At 34.7% G+C, this 18,900-nt stretch overlaps 1 protein-coding gene across 2 annotated transcripts; it reads right to left on the reverse strand.

Moving 5' to 3' along the window:
- Positions 1–3,887: 3,887 nt before the first annotated feature.
- Positions 3,888–13,662, reverse strand: LOC143083618 (uncharacterized). Of its 2 annotated transcripts, XM_076259892.1 has the most exons (2): positions 11,943–13,662; positions 3,888–7,143 (listed from the first exon to the last, which is right to left on the reverse strand). In XM_076259892.1, the coding sequence occupies exons 1-2, from the start codon at positions 12,964–12,966 to the stop codon at positions 4,748–4,750; spliced, it is 3,420 nt and encodes a 1,139-aa protein (XP_076116007.1). In that variant the 5' UTR covers positions 12,967–13,662; the 3' UTR covers positions 3,888–4,747. The 2 variants fall into 2 exon arrangements, with proteins under 2 accessions (XP_076116007.1, XP_076116008.1); XM_076259893.1 differs by having other exon boundaries at positions 7,001–13,662.
- Between the last annotated feature and the right edge of the window lie 5,238 nt (positions 13,663–18,900).

Raw genomic sequence — 18,900 nt, forward strand, 5'->3', positions numbered from 1 at the left:
GTTAAAACACCAAAAATCAAATCGAATCATACAACAACCAAGCAAGTTGAACGTCATTGTCGGTGAAAGCACATGTATGTGTAATGTGACGGGGTTCAACGGGTGTCATGAGATCTCAATCTTGCTCATTCTTAATTCATCTAACAGATAAGATAAGATAAGGGAGCTACCATTTGATTTTTATGGGGGGGCTAGGATGAAAAATTTTGTCCTGCATTTTTTTTTAGCTGTAATCTCTGTCCTGCCTTTTTATTTTTCACTCTGTTGGGTCCTGCTTTTTTTTTTTTTAGTTTATCCTGACTTTTTTTACCTAAATTGTTGTCCTGACTTTTTTTTTTTGCAAGTGTCTCATCCTGCCTTTTTTTTTTACTCAAAACTCTTGTCCTGCCTATTTTTTTCAAATTTCATCCTAGCCCCCCCATAAAAATCAAATGGTAGCTCCCTAAGATATTTTTATTTCCAATTATGGGCCCCAAAGGGCATAAACATTACAACATCAATATTTTTTTCATAATACAATACAAACAATGAGATAAAAAAAAAAAAAAAAGTTAAACGAGAACTATTTAAGTTCTTAAAGAATACGTAGATAAAGAATCTATAGTATGTTGGTTTTTTTTTAATACTAATGCATTTTATTACAAGTGTGGTTGATATAGATAACAAACAAGCAGCCCAAAAAGAAAAATAGATATCCACATATGTATAGTACACAAAAAGTTGGATCAATTAAATATATAATAATTAGCCAAAGAGAAAGTAGAAATTAAACATGTCCATGACTCATCCTGTGTCAGCAGCAAATAGGAAAGCATTATGGTTTCCTAAAGGCAGCTGACACCAGGGGACGATACCTTATGGGCCATAGGCATGTAAAATGTGTGTAAATGTCTCTTTCCTACCTGTATCAAAAGCAAACAAGGAAGCATCATAGGTAACTTGAATGCAGTTGATACCAGGGGACGATGCCTCAAGGATATAAGAGAACATTTGAATAAATAATATATCTTAACAATTATTATTTTTTTTTTAATCGGCTAGTATGTTTGTGATATTCAGATGAATATAATTTTCTATGTCCAATCAAATGTATATACACACATAGACTAACAAAAGCAAAATGTTTACATTGTTATTCATGCATCTACAGATCCAAAATGCAATTAAAACGACAATTATAAATTTCTTATTGATGCCATCTTTGTTTGGCCACGCCTTCTATTGAAAGTAAACAATGATCGTTTTTCATTCACGTAAGAGACATTTTTTTATAATGATTTTTTGTTTGAACAGGATAATGGAAAAATTGTAAAATTATTATAATTTGAATAGGTTTAAGCTATAATATTGAGCAAATAAAGGATTCATTTAAAAACTGTACATTAAGATTGATGACGAATACCCATTAAAACACAATACAGATTTGACGATTATTATACTAATAAAAGCGAATTATTAAAGTGTGATACTTTTATTGTTTGTTTATAGAGAAAGAATTATATTTTGTAGATTCTTGATTTTGTGATTTTGACAAATATATACTAGTACAAATAGGACAATAAGAACAGTATATCGGAAAACATTGGTAATCAGTACAAAGAAAAAAATGTTTCTTGAAAATCTAGCTAAGGATTATAATAACCTGACTTTTAGAATTTCTTTTTTCCCATTTCAAGCTATAATTTTAAACGGTATGCAACATGGATTGTTTCATAATATATAACAAAATATGACGGAATCTGTTGGTTCATCTTTAAGCACACTACAGATCAGTAAATAAAGGCAACAATAGTATACCGCTGTTCAAAACTCGTAAATCTATGGAGAAAAAACAAAATCAGGGCAACAAACCAAAACCGAGGCAAACGCATCAAATACAAGAGGAGAACAACGACACAACACCAAAACGTAACACACACAGAAACGGACCAAGCACCAGACAAACCCCGATAAGAACAACAAATACAACACATGAATTTGGAAGCATTTGAATGAATTGAATACATGTACCCCTACTGTAAATTCATTGAAATCATTTTATTACATACTTTAGTTGTTTTAAACGCCTCCTAAATTTTACTTTGCAGACAACTATAATAATTGCAAGATTACAAAATGCTCCTTCATACGCAATAAAATATAAAACCAACGACGGCACATGCTATCTGTAAGGAACATACTTTTAGTATAATTAAAAGGAAAGCACAAACTTTATTTGACTTGTTATTTCGTTGTTATATCAGAACTTTATTGTGTTCAGTCTAAAAGTGTTGATTGCACGCACTTTTTTTTGAACGGACTGTCACACTTCCACATTTCCAGAGGGAAAAAATGAATCCGGAATTTAGAAAGAAAAAAAGCATTCTTTGACAGATTCTAAAAAATCCTTAATTAATTTCAAAGTGAAGAAAAGTGTGAATCCCGATTTAAAGTAAAAAATAGGTCTCGATCCGTTCGCCCCTCTATTCATCAACATTTTCACCTTCGAATTAAAATATAAAACGAACATGTCAATTCTGAAATAAACATTAATTTATCATTTCTTTCTTAAATCTGTCAAAAGATACGGTTTAGCAATTGCATGACACAGACTGGTTTTTAATGTATTTAATCAATTTATTAAAAAAAACGTTTTAGACAAATATGTACATTTGCATGTATAGTATGACTATCAGCCAGCGTGACTGAAAACATCTCAAACTGTTATACTCTCTCAAGAACAGAAAAATATGTTATGAGTCTGTACCGACCTGGAAGACCCAAATACAGTACCTGTCGTTAGTTGCTGTTATATGTGTTAGTGTTATACGTCATGCCGTTGGTTTACACGTTTCAAATGTTTAAACCTTTTTTACTTTTTTTGATTCGAGTGTCGTTAATGAGTCTTCTGTACAAGAAACGCGCCTCTGACGCAAATACAAAATTTCATTCCTGGTATCTATAATGAGATTATTTACTAAATATACACAGTATGAGTCTTTTAATTGTTGAAAGTAGTATTCCTCCATATCTTTGACTGATATCGTTTGAATATGTTGTAGCAACGGCAAACGTACTACATTTTCGTCCTTTTATATAATTGAGAGAGATTATGGTTTGATGTGTACCCCGACTTTTAGACTGTTGCTTTCAACTTTCAAAGTTTTTGATTTGCACTACTAGTATATTTATTTATATTTCTATACAAGATATCGTTTGATATATTAAGTGCGGTCTGGTCGGTGCAAGAACCAGATTTTCACCTAGATATTGGCCTTGAAATAAATTAGACCATGGGAAAACGGTCACTTAATAGATCGATTTTCATTATTATGATGACGTAAATGCATAAACCTACATTCATGTAGATTGTCCTGAATAACATTGTAGAGGGCTAGTATCAACCTGATTTTAGACCTAGTTTTAAGGTCTGAATAACATTGAAGAGGGCAGGGACCAACCTAGTTTTATACCTTATTTTAAGGTTTGAATAACATTGTAGAGGGTTAGTTTCAATCTGCTTTTAGACCTAATTTTAAGGTTAGAATAACATTGAAGAGGGCTAGGACCAAGCTGATTTTATACCTTATTATAAGGCCTGAATAACGTCGAAGAGAGCTCGTATCAGTCTGATTTTAGACCTAATTTCAGGGACTTGCTTCGTGTTTATTTGTTATTTTCATTTAGGTTTACGAAAAATGAAACAACTTATCTGAAATGCCAAATTGTGGTTTGTCTAAATGTGCACTAATCAATGGTTATTGCGCAAATGGTATCGTGTTATTTGCATGTTAGTGTACGGACACTGAAATTAATAATCTTGAATGTCAAATTGTGATTTGTCTCGGTATTGCCTCAACAATTGCGGACAAATAATTGTATCATACTTTTTCATGTTGGTGTACTGTGAACGAGGTTTTGGGTATGTTCTGGGGGTTATGACAACTGAATGCAGTGATGATGTTCTTGTTTGTATGTTTGCTGATGTTCTGCTGCTTGCGAGACTGTAATGAAAACAAGCTTTTAAGAATACAACTTTATTCAGTGCTGGTCGGAATGAAACTGACCAACACTGACGCTTGTTAACAAAGTTTCCTGCTTAGTTTTCAGGTGAGGTTCGACAAGGTTTACTTTGAAAGCTAACAAAAGGTTTAATTAGAAAATATCCTTTGACTGGCCCCTGTCATATAGGGGGACGCTAACAAAAATCTCACCTTAACTTTTCTTGACATAAAACGGATTATTGGGATTCGTAAATAAGTAAATGACCCAAGATTACGTAATATCACTTTGTCCAGATAAAACTTATTTATATCTATTGTCCTGTGTCTTTAGATAAATTGCTAAAGATTATAAATGTTAATTTCCGTGGCTATGAGTATTAAGTAATGAGATAATATAATTTACTTTAAATTATACTGATTCATAAATATTGTATAAAAGATTTTCATACTAAAAAGTTCATATATAAAACATAATAATTTAAAACAAATAACACAAATTTCTCTAAATTATTAAAGTTTGAATGCAGCTGTTGAGGCATGAAGTTGCACCTAAATTTTCACTGTCACATATATCCCACCCGGTCGAAAATTTCTTCGACCCCGAAGAAAAACAAAATTGTAGATAAATCCAAAAGTAAAAATAAACATTTCCCCTTTTTGTAAGAAAGACATTTTACACAAGTTATTTTGAGAGTTTATCATAAGTCATGAACATACAAAAAGGCATTGTTCTGTTGCATACAGGTTTACATAAATTATAAATTCTATTTCAATATCATAAAATGGTTGTGGTGTGTAAGCAAAATATGGCAGAAGAATGGTGTGTTTAATATTTTTCGTATTTTTCTCGCAGTGTATGGGTTGATTGAAATGTATTCAGGTAGTGGAATTTCATGTTTTGTATTCGTCCCAAGAATACAAAAATCATGCCAGTCTGCATGCAACCTTGTAATGAAAAATCCAGAAATTCTCATATTAGTAATTGTATCTGGTACCTTTATGTCCCAATCTGTAGGACAAAGTGATAACGTGACTAGTTGTATGGTGATGCACGATAGTCCATTTGTGATTTCAAGAACGACTTTAGTATGATTGTTATTTGTAGATCTTTTGTAAAAATAGAATGTGAAAATTGTCAATGTAAGTGTAGTTATTATGGATAATATAACAAAAGGCCATGGATTGCACTGAGTGTTAAAAATGTTTTCAATGGTACTTGGAGTTGTAGTTTTTGAAATTTGTTTGTAAATAAATGATGGAATTGTTGAAGCGATGGATGTACTTTGTGCCTGTGGAATCTTTTGTAAAAGAAGTACTGTGGCTGTGAGTAAGCGAACTTTGTTGACGAGTGTGAAGCATACAATTGCTAAAATGGATGACAGACCTAATGCTACCATAGCAAGAATTGTACTGAGATCAAGCCATGAATTGTCTACTGTAATTTTGCCATCAAGAAGTGGTTCAGACAGTGATGTGAATACTGTACGTTCTTTTTGTGTTGCCTTTGCAATTCTTTTTAAACTTAGATGTAAAATTTTATCCTGTGCCAAAATGTTCGAAAATGTGTGGTTAAAAATGTGAATTTTTGGAATGTCTATTTTTATAGATTTAGTAAAAACAGTATCTCCTAAAATAGAGTTGTATGTTTCATGTGAAAAGAAATGTTGAATAAGTGCAAGATTCACTGGGTGTAATACCGTTATAGTGTCTGTGTTGTTTTGACAATTTTCTATTTTCTTTGGAACAAAAATTGAGTCGGTAGATAATGAACATCTGCATGGAATGTGAATGAAGCAAAAGTTGCAGCCTTTTACAATGCTGTGTTTGTTCTGACACTCAAATGCAAGTGTGTTTGTTTTATAAACTAAAAGTGTGTTGTCAAAAATTTGTTCTATTGAAGGTTGTATTGCGTTTAACAGAAATCTAAAATCACATTGTTTGTGAATATCTGATTTTGCGTTGAAATATAATGACGATATACAATTAGTTTTGACAGCTGACACTAGAGGCAAACTATGAGAACAATATAATATGTTTGTTCCAGAACAAGATCTCAACTTATCGAAAGACAGTGATGCATAATATTGATTATTATGTGTAACGACAAGATATTCTGGTAAATCTAATATCTGAGTTGCATGGGTACTTGTAACATTTACAGGAACTGGATATGAAGTTATCTTGTACAAATACAGTGGAAAAGCAAAAGTAGATATAGGAAACTTTACGGTTACATACAAAGTGGAATGTTTTCTGGCAAACAACATGTTACATTCTGAGTAATAATATGCAGGATCTGAGTTTAGTAGATAAAAACCTTTAAACTTGTCACTAAGAATAAGTTTAATGTGCTTGATTGCATCATTAAGTATTTTGGGTGAAATTAGAAAGGGGGATAATTTTCCTTTCACCATTTCATGAATTCCAATGTTCAATTCCTCTAAATATTTTGTAATTACAGAACTATCATTCATTTGATCAATAAACAGGTTGGATAATTTAAGACTAACATCTTCAAAGTGAGCGACAAATTTTGCAGTTTCAAAAGTTACATTTTGGATACTGTCATAATTTTTCTGAATACCACGCATCACGTTACTGAAACGACTGTCAGTATTTGTCATGAATGATGATAACTCTTCATCATGGTGTGACATAGCTTTTGCAAACTTATTGTTTCTTTCAGCCAATATATTGATATGTCTTGCTAGCTTTTGGACATCTTTTACTGTAGCGGTTCCAAATAAAGAACGAGAAATAGATCCTATAAAATCAAAAAGCCCTCTTTTACTTCTACTCTGGGAACGGGTATCTAAGTTGAAATCGGCTTTCTTAACTAATCTACGAATAACATCTATAGTGTTATTTATATTTGCTGTGACTCCTGTTCGGACAGCTGATAGCTGTGAAATAACTTGATTGAGAATGTGACAATTCTGGTGCACTATATCACATCTTGGGAACTGGACTGACGATATCTTGTGTGGAAGAGGTATCTCAAAAGTGTGAAGCCAGTTTTCACTACCGAAAACAATGTTTGCTTCCTTAGCAAAAGTTACTCCATAGTTGATGCGGTGCATCTGTACTTCTCCATCTGCATTTACGGCGTATATGCCAACCAAGAGAATCCAGGAAAAAACTGTGGCATAACTCAAAGCACCTAAAGAAAACAAAGAAAGAATGTAAAGAGATGTGTAGTGTGAGTCGGTTAAGGGAGAGCTCTTCCCTCGTAGCACTATTTACATGAGAAACCTCATAATTTTGACAAACACCACACAGAAACAAAAGATTGAAGAATAACTAGAGTAGATGAGTCTAAATTATGCCAAGTCCATGTGTAGATAACAAGGGTACATTAGAGAAGTACAATTTTACTATGGAGTATTATCATTTTATATGAATTTATCATATGCATGCACTATGAAAAATAAGACCGAATTGAAAGAACTGAACAATTTTGGCTATAATGAACTCAATGACTGAGTTGATTGACCTAGAAGTCTGACTTGGACATGACTTTTTAATCTGTTGGGTCTTGTAGACCAGCGTCCCTAATGGACCTTTTTCTTCTTTTACCTCCTTGAGTTTTGGTCGCCAGGAATTGACGAACTAATTGAATGGGAAGATTCTGTTCTGGTTCCCAAGTCTTTTCTTTGAAACCAACCCACTTGACTAAGAACTGAGGTTCACCCTTGTACTTTCTACGTTGTAGAAGTTTTTCAATGTCATAAAATTGTTTTGAATTATCTTCAACTGGTTCATCACTATCTTGTATATCGGTTTGACTATTTTGACTAGGATCTGGATTGGGGTCTTGTTGTTGAAAATTTGGTTGTTCTGTCCTTCGGGGGTCTGGGCGGGGTTCATCTGGGGGAGGAGCGTTTTGATCTGGGCGATGATCTGGGGGAATGTATTTCTTCAATCTGTTTGAATTGATCATGCTTTTTAAAAGCTTATTGTCTTCACAACGACGCAACTTGAATGTGTGGTTAGGTCCTTTTGCAACAATGTAGAATGGACCATTGTTTTTCCTATGAAGCTTAGAAGAGAGTCCAACTGGAACTTTGGGATTGTGCATAAGGACAAGGTCCTGTATTTCAAACTGTGGCAATGCAGTATTCTTGTCATAATGTGACTTTTGCCTCTCCTGTGAGTATTGAAGGTTGTCAGTTGCACATCTTTTGGCTATCTTCAGACAATCAAGAATATTTTCAATGTGAAATTTCAGGTTCTTGTTTAAGTCAGTTTTTGGAAGAAGAGTAGTGTCTACTGGTAAGTTCATTTCTTTGCCAAAGAGTAGGTGATAAGGAGAAAATTCTGAGGATGCTGAAGGAGACATTCGAAAAGCCATGAGTATTCCAGGTAAAAGTTCAGCCCAATTTGACTGATTTTCATCTACTATAGTTTTCAAGCATTGAATTACTGTTTTGTTGGTGCGTTCAGCGACAGAATTTGTTTGTGGATGGTAAGAACTTGTGAAATAGTGTTTCACATTGTAAATTTGTGTAACCGCTGCCACAAGTTTACTCATGAACCCTTGGCCACGATCTGAGACTAAGCTAGAACAACTTCCATAACGAGAGAAGATTTCTTTGTGAAGAACCTCTGCAATGTCTGCAGCAGTTTCTGACCTAACTGGAAAAGCCTCTGTCCATTTACTAAAAGCACAAACCACAATAAGGATATATTTATGACCCAATTTTGTCTCTTTGAATGGACCAATTAGATCAATATGCCATCGTGAGAAAGTGTCCAGAATAGGCATGGGAGTTAAAGGAACCCTTTTAGCATGAGCATGTGGCTTTGCTCTCTGACAAGAATCACAACCACGAATGAAATCTGCGACTGCTTGATACATTCCAGGAAAGAAGTACTTTTGTTTGATAGCAAGATAAGTTCTGTCAAAACCAAAGTGTCCCAACTCATGATAAGATTTAAGAAGGTCATTTCGAAACTGACGAGGACAAGCAAGTTGTTTAACAAAGATATCCTTTTTTCTACCTCTTGTTCTTGGTTGATAGAAATGGAACAAGATACCATCTAGTAAGGCATATTGACTAGCTTCTAAGAAAACTTTTGTCGCCAACTTTTTATCTTCTGGAAGAACACCTGTTTCAAGATAACCATAAATGTGTTTGAAATCATGACATTCCTTTTGGGATTCACCAACGTTCTCTGGAATAACTTCAGTAATTTGTTCTGGATGTTTTTCATTTGTGCTTGGAACTGGTAGTTCTGTGGCATTGCCAGTGGTGATCTCCATGATTGTTGGGGTTGGTGAATTACAAGAATTGTACAGAAATGTTACTTGTAAATGTTCATTTGTCTCTTGTTCAACTGAAACTAGGTTTAGATTTACAGAGGGGATAACGTCTTCAGGCTCTGAAGAGGACTGAGTAACAGAGTATTCTCTTCTAGACAAACCGTCAGCATTTCCATTTTTACTGCCTTCCCGATAACAGATATCAAAACTATAACCTTGCAATAGAACTGACCATCTTGCCAAACGACCTGTCGACTGCTTGATAGAACTTAACCATTTGAGTGAGTGGTGGTCAGTATAGACTTTGAAATGACTGTTTGCCAAATAAACATGATAAGTCTTGATTCCTTCAAGAACAGCAAGACATTCCAATTCACTAATTGGCCATGCCTTTTCACCTTCAGACAGAGAACGACCTCCATATGCAATCACCCTTTCTTGACCTTCAGAGTCCAATTGACCTAATATATAAGCAATAGCTGAGCCGCTGGCATCAGTAGTAAGAATAAATGGTCTTGACATATTAGGATAGGCCAATATAGGTGATGAACACAGAGATTGTTTGAGTTGGTCAAATGCCTTTTGACACTTTTCTGACCATTCAAATGGAACATCTTTTCTGAGGAGTCTATTTAGTGGAGTTGCAAGGTGACTATACCCTTTAATGAACTTCCTGTAATAGTTTGTTAAGCCTAGAAAGGATCGAACATTCTTTTCAGTTTTTGGGACAGGAAATGACTCAACAGCTTCTACTTTAGAAATATCTGCCTGGACCCCTTGTTTTGAAATCTTATGACCAAGATATATCACCTCAGGACGAGCAAAAAGACATTTGCTGGGCTTGAGAGTAAGACCTGCAGAAATGAGCCTGTCAAAAACCAACTGGAGATGATTCAAATGTTCCTCAAAGGACTTGCTAAATATCAAAATGTCGTCTACATAAACCAGAGCAATTTTGTAGTTTAGGTTTCTTAGAACCTGAGTCAACAGATGTTGGAAAGAGGATGGGGCTGAGGCCAAACCAAATGGTAAACGTTTCCATTGATATACTCCACTGGGGGTGACAAAGGCTGCTTTATGTGCGGTTTCAGGGTCAAGGCCACATTGCCAATAACCTGACAAGAGATCCAGAGTACTAAAAATGTTCGCGTCTGCTTGACCTATGGCATCAAATACATCTTCTAGACGTGGAAGAGGGAAAAACTTTGGGCGACTAATCTTGTTCACGGCCCTATAGTCTACACAGAACCTTAATTCCCCTGATTTCTTTTTACACATGACTACTGGGCTTTGCCATTCGCTATCTGACTCTTCTATAATGTCATACTCTAACATTTGATCAATCTGTCTATTCATATCTGCTAAAACTTGTGGTGACTGTCTATAAAAGCGCTTTTTGATTGGCAAGGCATTACCTGTATCTATGACATGATTATACAGGTGAGTGTGACCTAATTCACTTAAATCTTTGGCAAATACTTGACGATTCCTATTAAGAAAGCATTTCAGGAGTTGCTTTTGTCCCGAACTAAGGTCAGCATTATTTAAGTCAAAGTCTAAATACTCTTCTTCACATTTCTCATTTTGTGTTGGTATTTTTGGTGGGGACTGGTGACAGGAAGTGGACATTGGTAGTACCATTTCAGGATGCAATGCAGACACAGAAGCAACTACATAATTGGCAGGGAGATAAATTGCATCTTTAGTGGGGTTCATGACTCTAAGAATAGACTTGTTTGTCTCATATAGGGAAACACAACATTTTGCTCCTGCAAGTGACTTTTCTGGAAGAGAAGGCAATGGTTCTAAAAGAGCAACCTGATTTCGCACATTTGAGATAGTAACAGGTATGTCAGCCTGGTGAAAAGGTGGAATTGTTGTTCCACTAACAGTTCTAGCTAGCCCTGAATTCAACTCTAGAGTATTGATTGTGTTGTTTTCTTTGTCAGGAAAGAAAACAGATCCAACTGAATTCAAAATATCTACCTTGTTGGGTAAAAGAAAGTCATTGCCTAGTAATATGCTCTGCTGTACATTTTCAAAAACATAGAAATCATTCCAATAAGAATTATTGCCAATGACTAAAGGAAGAGATATCACACCTAAAATAGGAAGGACATTACCACCAACTCCCATAGCATCTTTTAAGTTTGAATTTTGTAACTTATCTTTGCCTATTCCCAAGAAGTTAAGTAAGTTTTTAGAACAGCAGCTTATAGCTGCCCCAGTGTCAACTAAGCAACTTATACTTTTGCCATAAACCTCGATTTGAATTTTATTTACATTTAAAGTTACTAATTGAAAAACTCCTGGAGTTTTCTTCTTCTTTATTCTTAAACTTGTTGACTTTTTAGGAATAGGGGAGTTGTTTGTTTGTCTTTTGGCATATCCCTTCTTGTCCCCTGAGAAATGCCTACCCAATTTCTGGATAGGCGCGTATCCCTACCAGCCGTTATTTTGTGTGTAGTTGTTGTGTGATTGTTGGTTTTGAGGGTTCATACGACCTTGATCAAAGTTTGATCTTCTTTGTTGCGAGTTTTGTTGTGGTCTTCTATCATGTCTATACCTGTTATTTTGATATTGTTGTTTTTTTCTGTCGTTTTGCTCACACACCTCTTTGTAGTGACCTATATTATCACAGCTAAAACATCGAACATTGTATGCAGGACATTGCCTTCTTGTACTACATGACTTACCACAACCTCTACATGGCACTTGTGAGAACTGTCTTTCTTCTCGATTATCCCTGTTTGGAGTTAATGCCATAACCTCTTGCCTTACAACTGTCTTCATGGAATCTATAAAAGAAGAAAGTAAAGAGTTAATGTCAGTTGTTCCGGAAGCAGTTGCAGGATTCTCTGTAGTTGCTGGTACATGTGGTACATTGTTAACCTTTGTTGATGGTACGCTGTGATTGTGGCATTCTGTTACGTTGATAGCGATATCTATGGCTTGCCTTAATTCATTATATGTTTTTGGATCACTTTGTGTCACTGATGCTTTTAGATGTGGGAGAAGTCCATTTAAGGCAAGTTCAACGATTGTACTTTCTCCTAATTCAGTGTTCATCGCAAGTCTTTGCACTCTTGTTAGGTAATCATTACCATTTTCTCCCGGTAACTGTTGCAATTTGTATATTAACTTATTTGACTTATTGTTCGAAAATCTTAGCATGAATGCTGCTTTTAGTGCTGCCATATCATCTCTAACTTCTGGAGCAAGTGATTGAAGCCAAATCTTAGCTTGTCCATCAAAACTAAATGCTAGTGAAGCAAGTGCTCTATCGTCTTGTAAATTGTGGAATATTTTAAAAGATTCAAATAAATACCACCATTCTACAGGTATGTTGTTGAATTCATCATAGAATTTTGGAAGGGCAATACCTGCAGACGCCATTATATCTAATTCAGTGTTTGTTTCTATATTGTTTATAAGATTTTCTGGTTCTATGATTTCGTTAATAGTTTCTAACGGTTGATTATTCAGGTTTTCAGCCTGTTGAACATGTACTATAACATCAATATGATCTGGTGTATCTAGATTAATTAAATTTGGTTCATCTGAGTCATGACTTGAATTGCTTATCAAACCTATATGATTCGGTTCGTCTTCTGTTGGTACTGTATCTGTAACTTCGCTAGTGGCTGCAAAGGACCTTGTATTTGGGTAGAAGTTCAAAGGCGTTGATCCTTTCTTCTTTGACTCTGCACTCCCTGGCATCGGTAGAGACGGGAAATTTCAGGGTTCCACCAAGCTGTGAACGAGGTTTTGGGTATGTTCTGGGGGTTATGACAACTGAATGCAGTGATGATGTTCTTGTTTGTATGTTTGCTGATGTTCTGCTGCTTGCGAGACTGTAATGAAAACAAGCTTTTAAGAATACAACTTTATTCAGTGCTGGTCGGAATGAAACTGACCAACACTGACGCTTGTTAACAAAGTTTCCTGCTTAGTTTTCAGGTGAGGTTCGACAAGGTTTACTTTGAAAGCTAACAAAAGGTTTAATTAGAAAATATCCTTTGACTGGCCCCTGTCATATAGGGGGACGCTAACAAAAATCTCACCTTAACTTTTCTTGACATAAAACGGATTATTGGGATTCGTAAATAAGTAAATGACCCAAGATTACGTAATATCACTTTGTCCAGATAAAACTTATTTATATCTATTGTCCTGTGTCTTTAGATAAATTGCTAAAGATTATAAATGTTAATTTCCGTGGCTATGAGTATTAAGTAATGAGATAATATAATTTACTTTAAATTATACTGATTCATAAATATTGTATAAAAGATTTTCATACTAAAAAGTTCATATATAAAACATAATAATTTAAAACAAATAACACAAATTTCTCTAAATTATTAAAGTTTGAATGCAGCTGTTGAGGCATGAAGTTGCACCTAAATTTTCACTGTCACAGTACAAACAATCAAATTAATCAATTATCTAAAATGCCAAATTGTGATTTATCTAATAAAATGTGTCCTAATCAATTGACATTGGGCCAATGGTATAATGCTTTTTCTATTTCGGGGAACGAACTGTGAAATTGCCAACAATCCCTTAGAAACTGAACCTGTTAATTTCCAATCTAATTAAAAACCGATCACTCATCGCTCCCGTTTTCTGACGCGTGGGAGATCTAACGAAACCCGCTTTGAGGTCACATGTGAGTGACCTCGTAGGTGCGTCTTTTTCGACCAATGAAATTGAGTCTTCCACGATCTTGAAAGTTTAACGTAAGGTAAAGGGATGTAACTCATTTTATTTACGACGAAATCGTTAGTCAAAATAATTCATCAACTTTTTTGATTGGCTTATTAATAGGTCGTCAACTCATTTGCATATCATTTTAAATTCCTAACTTTTAGTTCACTCACATGTGACCTCAAAGCCGGTTTTGTTAGATCTCCCACGCGACATATCAGAAACAGGAGCGATGAGAGATCGGTTTTTAATTAGATTGGTTAATTTCTGTCAACTAATTGTTGACTGTTACAATCAAAACTTAAAGCTTTCAATTAGTACGTATCTTTGGCTCGCTTCCTATGATGTAATTTAATTTTTACAACTTAGCTGCGCCAGTAATTACACAATAGTATTTAAACCTAACCTAATTCGTAACAACACACACCGGGTACCTCAATCCAAACTACGCGAAGGGAACTGAATCCATGCAGAATAGTAGTTACACGAAAGATACAAACGGTTTGTAAGTAAAATCTGGACCCGAATCCCTCATAGGATTGTGCACCATGGGAATTGCATATTGTTTATATTTTTGTGCCATAGCTTCTCACGTTTCCGATCGGGATACCCTGTGTTTATTTTTTTTTATGTCATTTGATCATTATGCATGCGACACCTTAATATTTTCATGTTCAAACAAGAAATATAGTTTAAAACAAAATTCGTATTGAAAATTAGATACTCATACATGTATGACGAAACACTTTTACACCGTTGTAAATTCATTTCAGATAGCACGATATACACATAAAACAAATATACATTCAGTCAATAGTAAAGCACTCCAATTTTGAAAAGACATTTACAAGTAATGAAGTTTAAAAGTCATAATGGCCATTATGTCAAAATAAAAGTAAGAATAAAAGATAAACATTTTAAATGGCTTGAAATTTGAAAAGATTCCTATTACAAACATTTTTATTGATGTTGTTATAATAATTCAATTAAGCTCCTACGAAAAAAGCTGATAGAATTTCTCTCCAGGGGATAAAGTTGAAATTTGACATAAAAGTAAAAATGAGTGATCGAAAAATTTAAAGTGCATTCCAATTATTTTCCAAAACCCAACTACCCGTAATGCTATCAATCATTCTCTCCTTTTAATCTTTGTTCAGTCGTGATCATACATTATTGAAAGAATAAATGTTATGATCATCGCAACATGCTTTATATTCGACATCCATGTCATAAATTTATAATTTTCTATTTTCTAATTTGAATAAAATCCAGATCATGAACGTAAACAGCGATCCGGTGGTCTCGTTTTCGGTCGACTAAAGTTCGAAAGGTTATGGATTCGATGCCTCGCTAAATTAAGAATTTCAGAAGTTTAGCTTCTACCTAGGAAATTAGCTTATTGATGTCATTGGCGAATGATTTAAATTGCTAAAAAGCTTAGCAGAAATTAAGATGGGAGCCGCTTGTTTCACATGTACAGGAAATGTTAGCCCTTCCAGAGCATCTGAAATCATCACCGGTTTCTGGTGGGTTTCGTGTTGATCGTGCAATCTTTTTTTTTTCTATGTTGTGTTTTTGTGGTTTTTTTTTACTATGTTTCGTTTGTCTTTTTTCCTTTTATAGCCATGGCTTTAACCGTGTATTTTCGAATGTCCCTTTAGTATTCTTCGTCTCTCTTTAAGCTTATTAGACTACAGGTCAGATATGTTGCCCGTGAATCGTCTTTGTGCATTAAAAAAATCGTATACCCCGTTTAATTATCAATAAACAATTCGCTCAGTAGTGGTATACGCTTAATTACATATGCACATGCATAGGCAATTAAAGACATAAGACAGGAACTAACTCAAATTGTGACTAACAGACAATAACACAGACAGCGTTTTGTTCGCGTTGTTCTAGTAATTGTTTGTTTTTGATTGCTTAGTTACAATATTCATGTATCCAATAGTTACTAGATATTAACCTATATAAACAGATGATCTCAATACCATTAATGTTTCGAATTACCAGAAACAAACATCGACAATAAGTTATTTCCTGCTTATTCAATAAATTAACGGAAATCTATTATCGATTGTCTTTTTCATAACTGGGAAGCAACAAATGGATTTATTGGCATTTCTCTGGTGATCTTTCAAATGCTTAAAACACACAAAAAAAAAAAACCAACAAAAAAAAATCCTCAAAAAAAAAACCCACACAAATATATAAAAAAATATTCTTAAAGTTAGAATCGATAAAAAAAATGAAAGGATGCATGTTTCTGTTATCGGTATGCAAATATTATAACGATTACACTGCAGGTTTTATAACTAAAAAGTTATAAAAAGTATCCATAATTTGTTCTTAAAATCAAGAATTCCCTTTGGTTTTTTTCCTGAAAAGATCATAATATCTTTAAACTGGATTATCAGAATTGATCTGAAACATGCCTGTGATTCGGGAATTATAAGAATTGATAACATGATATAGTTTGTGATGCATGGCTTACCATTTATGGAGCGGTGATGTATGGCTTGCTCCTTCTGGAGCGGTAATGTATGGCTTACCACTTCTTGAGCGATGATGCATGGCTAACCACTTCTGGAGCAGTTATATATGGCTTACCACTTCTGAAGCAGTTATGCATGGTTAAGTTACCACTTCTGAAGCAGTTATGCATGGCTTACCACTTCTGGAGCAGTTATGCATGGCTAACCACTTCTTGAGCGATGATGCATTGCTAACCACTTCTGGAGCAGTTATATATGGCTTACCACTTCTTGAGCGATGATGCATGGCTAACCACTTCTGGAGCAGTTATATATGGCTTACCACTTCTGAAGCAGTTATGCATGGCTTACCACTTCTGAAACAGTTATGCATGGCTTACCACTTCTGGAGCAGTTATGCATGGCTAACCACTTCTTGAGCGATGATGCATTGCTAACCACTTCTGGAGCAGTTATGCATGGCTTAACACTTCTTGAGCGATAATGCATGGCTTACCACTTCTGAAGCAGTTATGCATGGCTTACCACTTCTGGAGCAGTTATACATGGCTTATACCATTTCTGAAGCAGTTATGCATGGCTTACCACTTCTGGAATGATAATGCATGGTTTACCACTTCTGGAGCGATGATGCCTGGCTTACCACTTCTGAAACAGTTATGCATGGCTTACCACTTCTGGAGAGATGATGCATGGCTTAACGCTTCTGGAGCGATGATGCATGACTTTACCGCTTCTGGAGCGATGATGCATGGCTTACCAGGTCTGGAGCAATCTTCAGCTGAACCAGTTTATCTCATATTTACCATAAGCGTACGAGTGTGCCCTGAAGTATAGTATTACATTATTGGGCTCTTTTGTGACCTTAACCCTCTCCCTTTCACACCGGAACAGCTTACCGGTGAAACCAATTTCAAGATTTTTTTGGGACATTTAGATTTGTTTAATTGCCATTTGCTGACGTACAGATATGGTTAAGGTCTCAAATTAATCCTCAGATAACCAGCAATGCGATTTAATGTGCATCAAACCTCTATCCTTATTAGTTAATAAACAAGTCACCCCTTACTGATGTGTAATTTTTCTGTAAAAAACATTTATTTTTCTTCGAATTTTGAGGAATATTCTCAAAAAGAAGTGCAAAGAAAACTGCTCTTTTGAGAGGATTTATAACTTTTTTCAATAGCTGTGCGGTGAGATTTTGAAGAATAGTATTATACTAATAGTTCTAACTTGTTCACTAGTTGCAAATGTAATTTTTAGTGTAGCAGGGCAATCACAAACTTGAAATACGCTAAAAATCTGAAGTCATTTCTTAAAGATATTATGAGAAAAGAGACAAAAACCGCTAAAATATTCTGAATTTTTTTTGCAAAGTTGAAAAATAGATGTAACAAAACATGGTTTCGTAAGTGTTGCGGTATACTAAAGTTGAAAACACTTTTGTTTGAATAAAGGAACACGTATATTTCAATGAAAAAAAATGACAGTTTAAAGAGTGGATTTCTCCTAGATTTGCGTAAAAATCATGCATTTGGCAACAAAAAATTATCATCTGAAGACATAATTAAAAAAAAAACAAACTGGGTGAGAATCTTTATATTATTATTATTTTTTTTAATTTCTTCCGTAGTAGTAGACTTAAGTACTTAAATTTCAACAAACTCACTACAATGCCGGTGGCGCAGGGGTACGCTGATCTATCCCAAGGCGCTATGATTGAGAGTTCCAATCCAACTGCTGGCGTTGGAAAAATTATTTCCTATATTAAATGTAACTTAACTTAACTTTACTTTCAAAAAGGAATCCTACGAAATTTTTTTAAAAGAATGTGTGTGTAAAATTCCCCCCTTTTTTACCCCTTTACTCCATCGGACTCGGTCAAGGGTGTCCCAGATCAAGCTAGCATCGGTAATTCAATGAATTTTCCCTTGTAAAAACAAAGTTTAGGTTGCTGATTGATTGAAAACGAATTAGACAAATAACTAGGGTCCAAGTTTGAAATCGTACAAAAAAAGCGTCTTAAATCAATTATTTTGAATGTTACGGACATCGATATTTCAAGGCCTATAGCACGTTATGCGTCTATTTATACCACTATGATAACTTATATGGCTTCAGCAGACTCGAGGCATTGTGTTTCCACCAAAACCTGACCCTATTAGCCCACCAATATGTCTCTGCACGACTTTTTGTCCAAGCATTTCGTATTTTTTTCACCTTTTCTCCAACAGTCACGTGACTTTTGGAAATATACCACGTGACCAAAAAATGACGAATTATCTTCAAACTTAATTTGTGAAATAATTTACCAATTATCTTTCATTTGAGCCCAACATGACATGTGTATGACCATTAATGCGAAAGCTGTATTCATTTACATTTCTCTTCATTTAAACTTCGATAATGTATTTTCGATAAGTAAAGGTCTGAAATACATGAAAGGGAA

Source organism: Mytilus galloprovincialis, chromosome 7 (genome assembly GCF_965363235.1).
Source record: "Mytilus galloprovincialis chromosome 7, xbMytGall1.hap1.1, whole genome shotgun sequence".
Lineage (NCBI taxonomy): Eukaryota > Metazoa > Mollusca > Bivalvia > Mytilida > Mytilidae > Mytilus > Mytilus galloprovincialis.

Excerpts from the sequence above, each read along its gene's own strand:
- LOC143083618 (XM_076259892.1), bottom strand. The coding sequence starts at position 12,966 with ATGCCAGGGAGTGCAGAGTCAAAGAAGAAAGGATCAACGCCTTTGAAC. Across the intron at positions 7,144-11,942 it reads AGTGCCATGTAGAGGTTGTG|GTGCTTTGAGTTATGCCACA; the intron begins GTAAGTCATGTA and ends TGTTTTCTTTAG.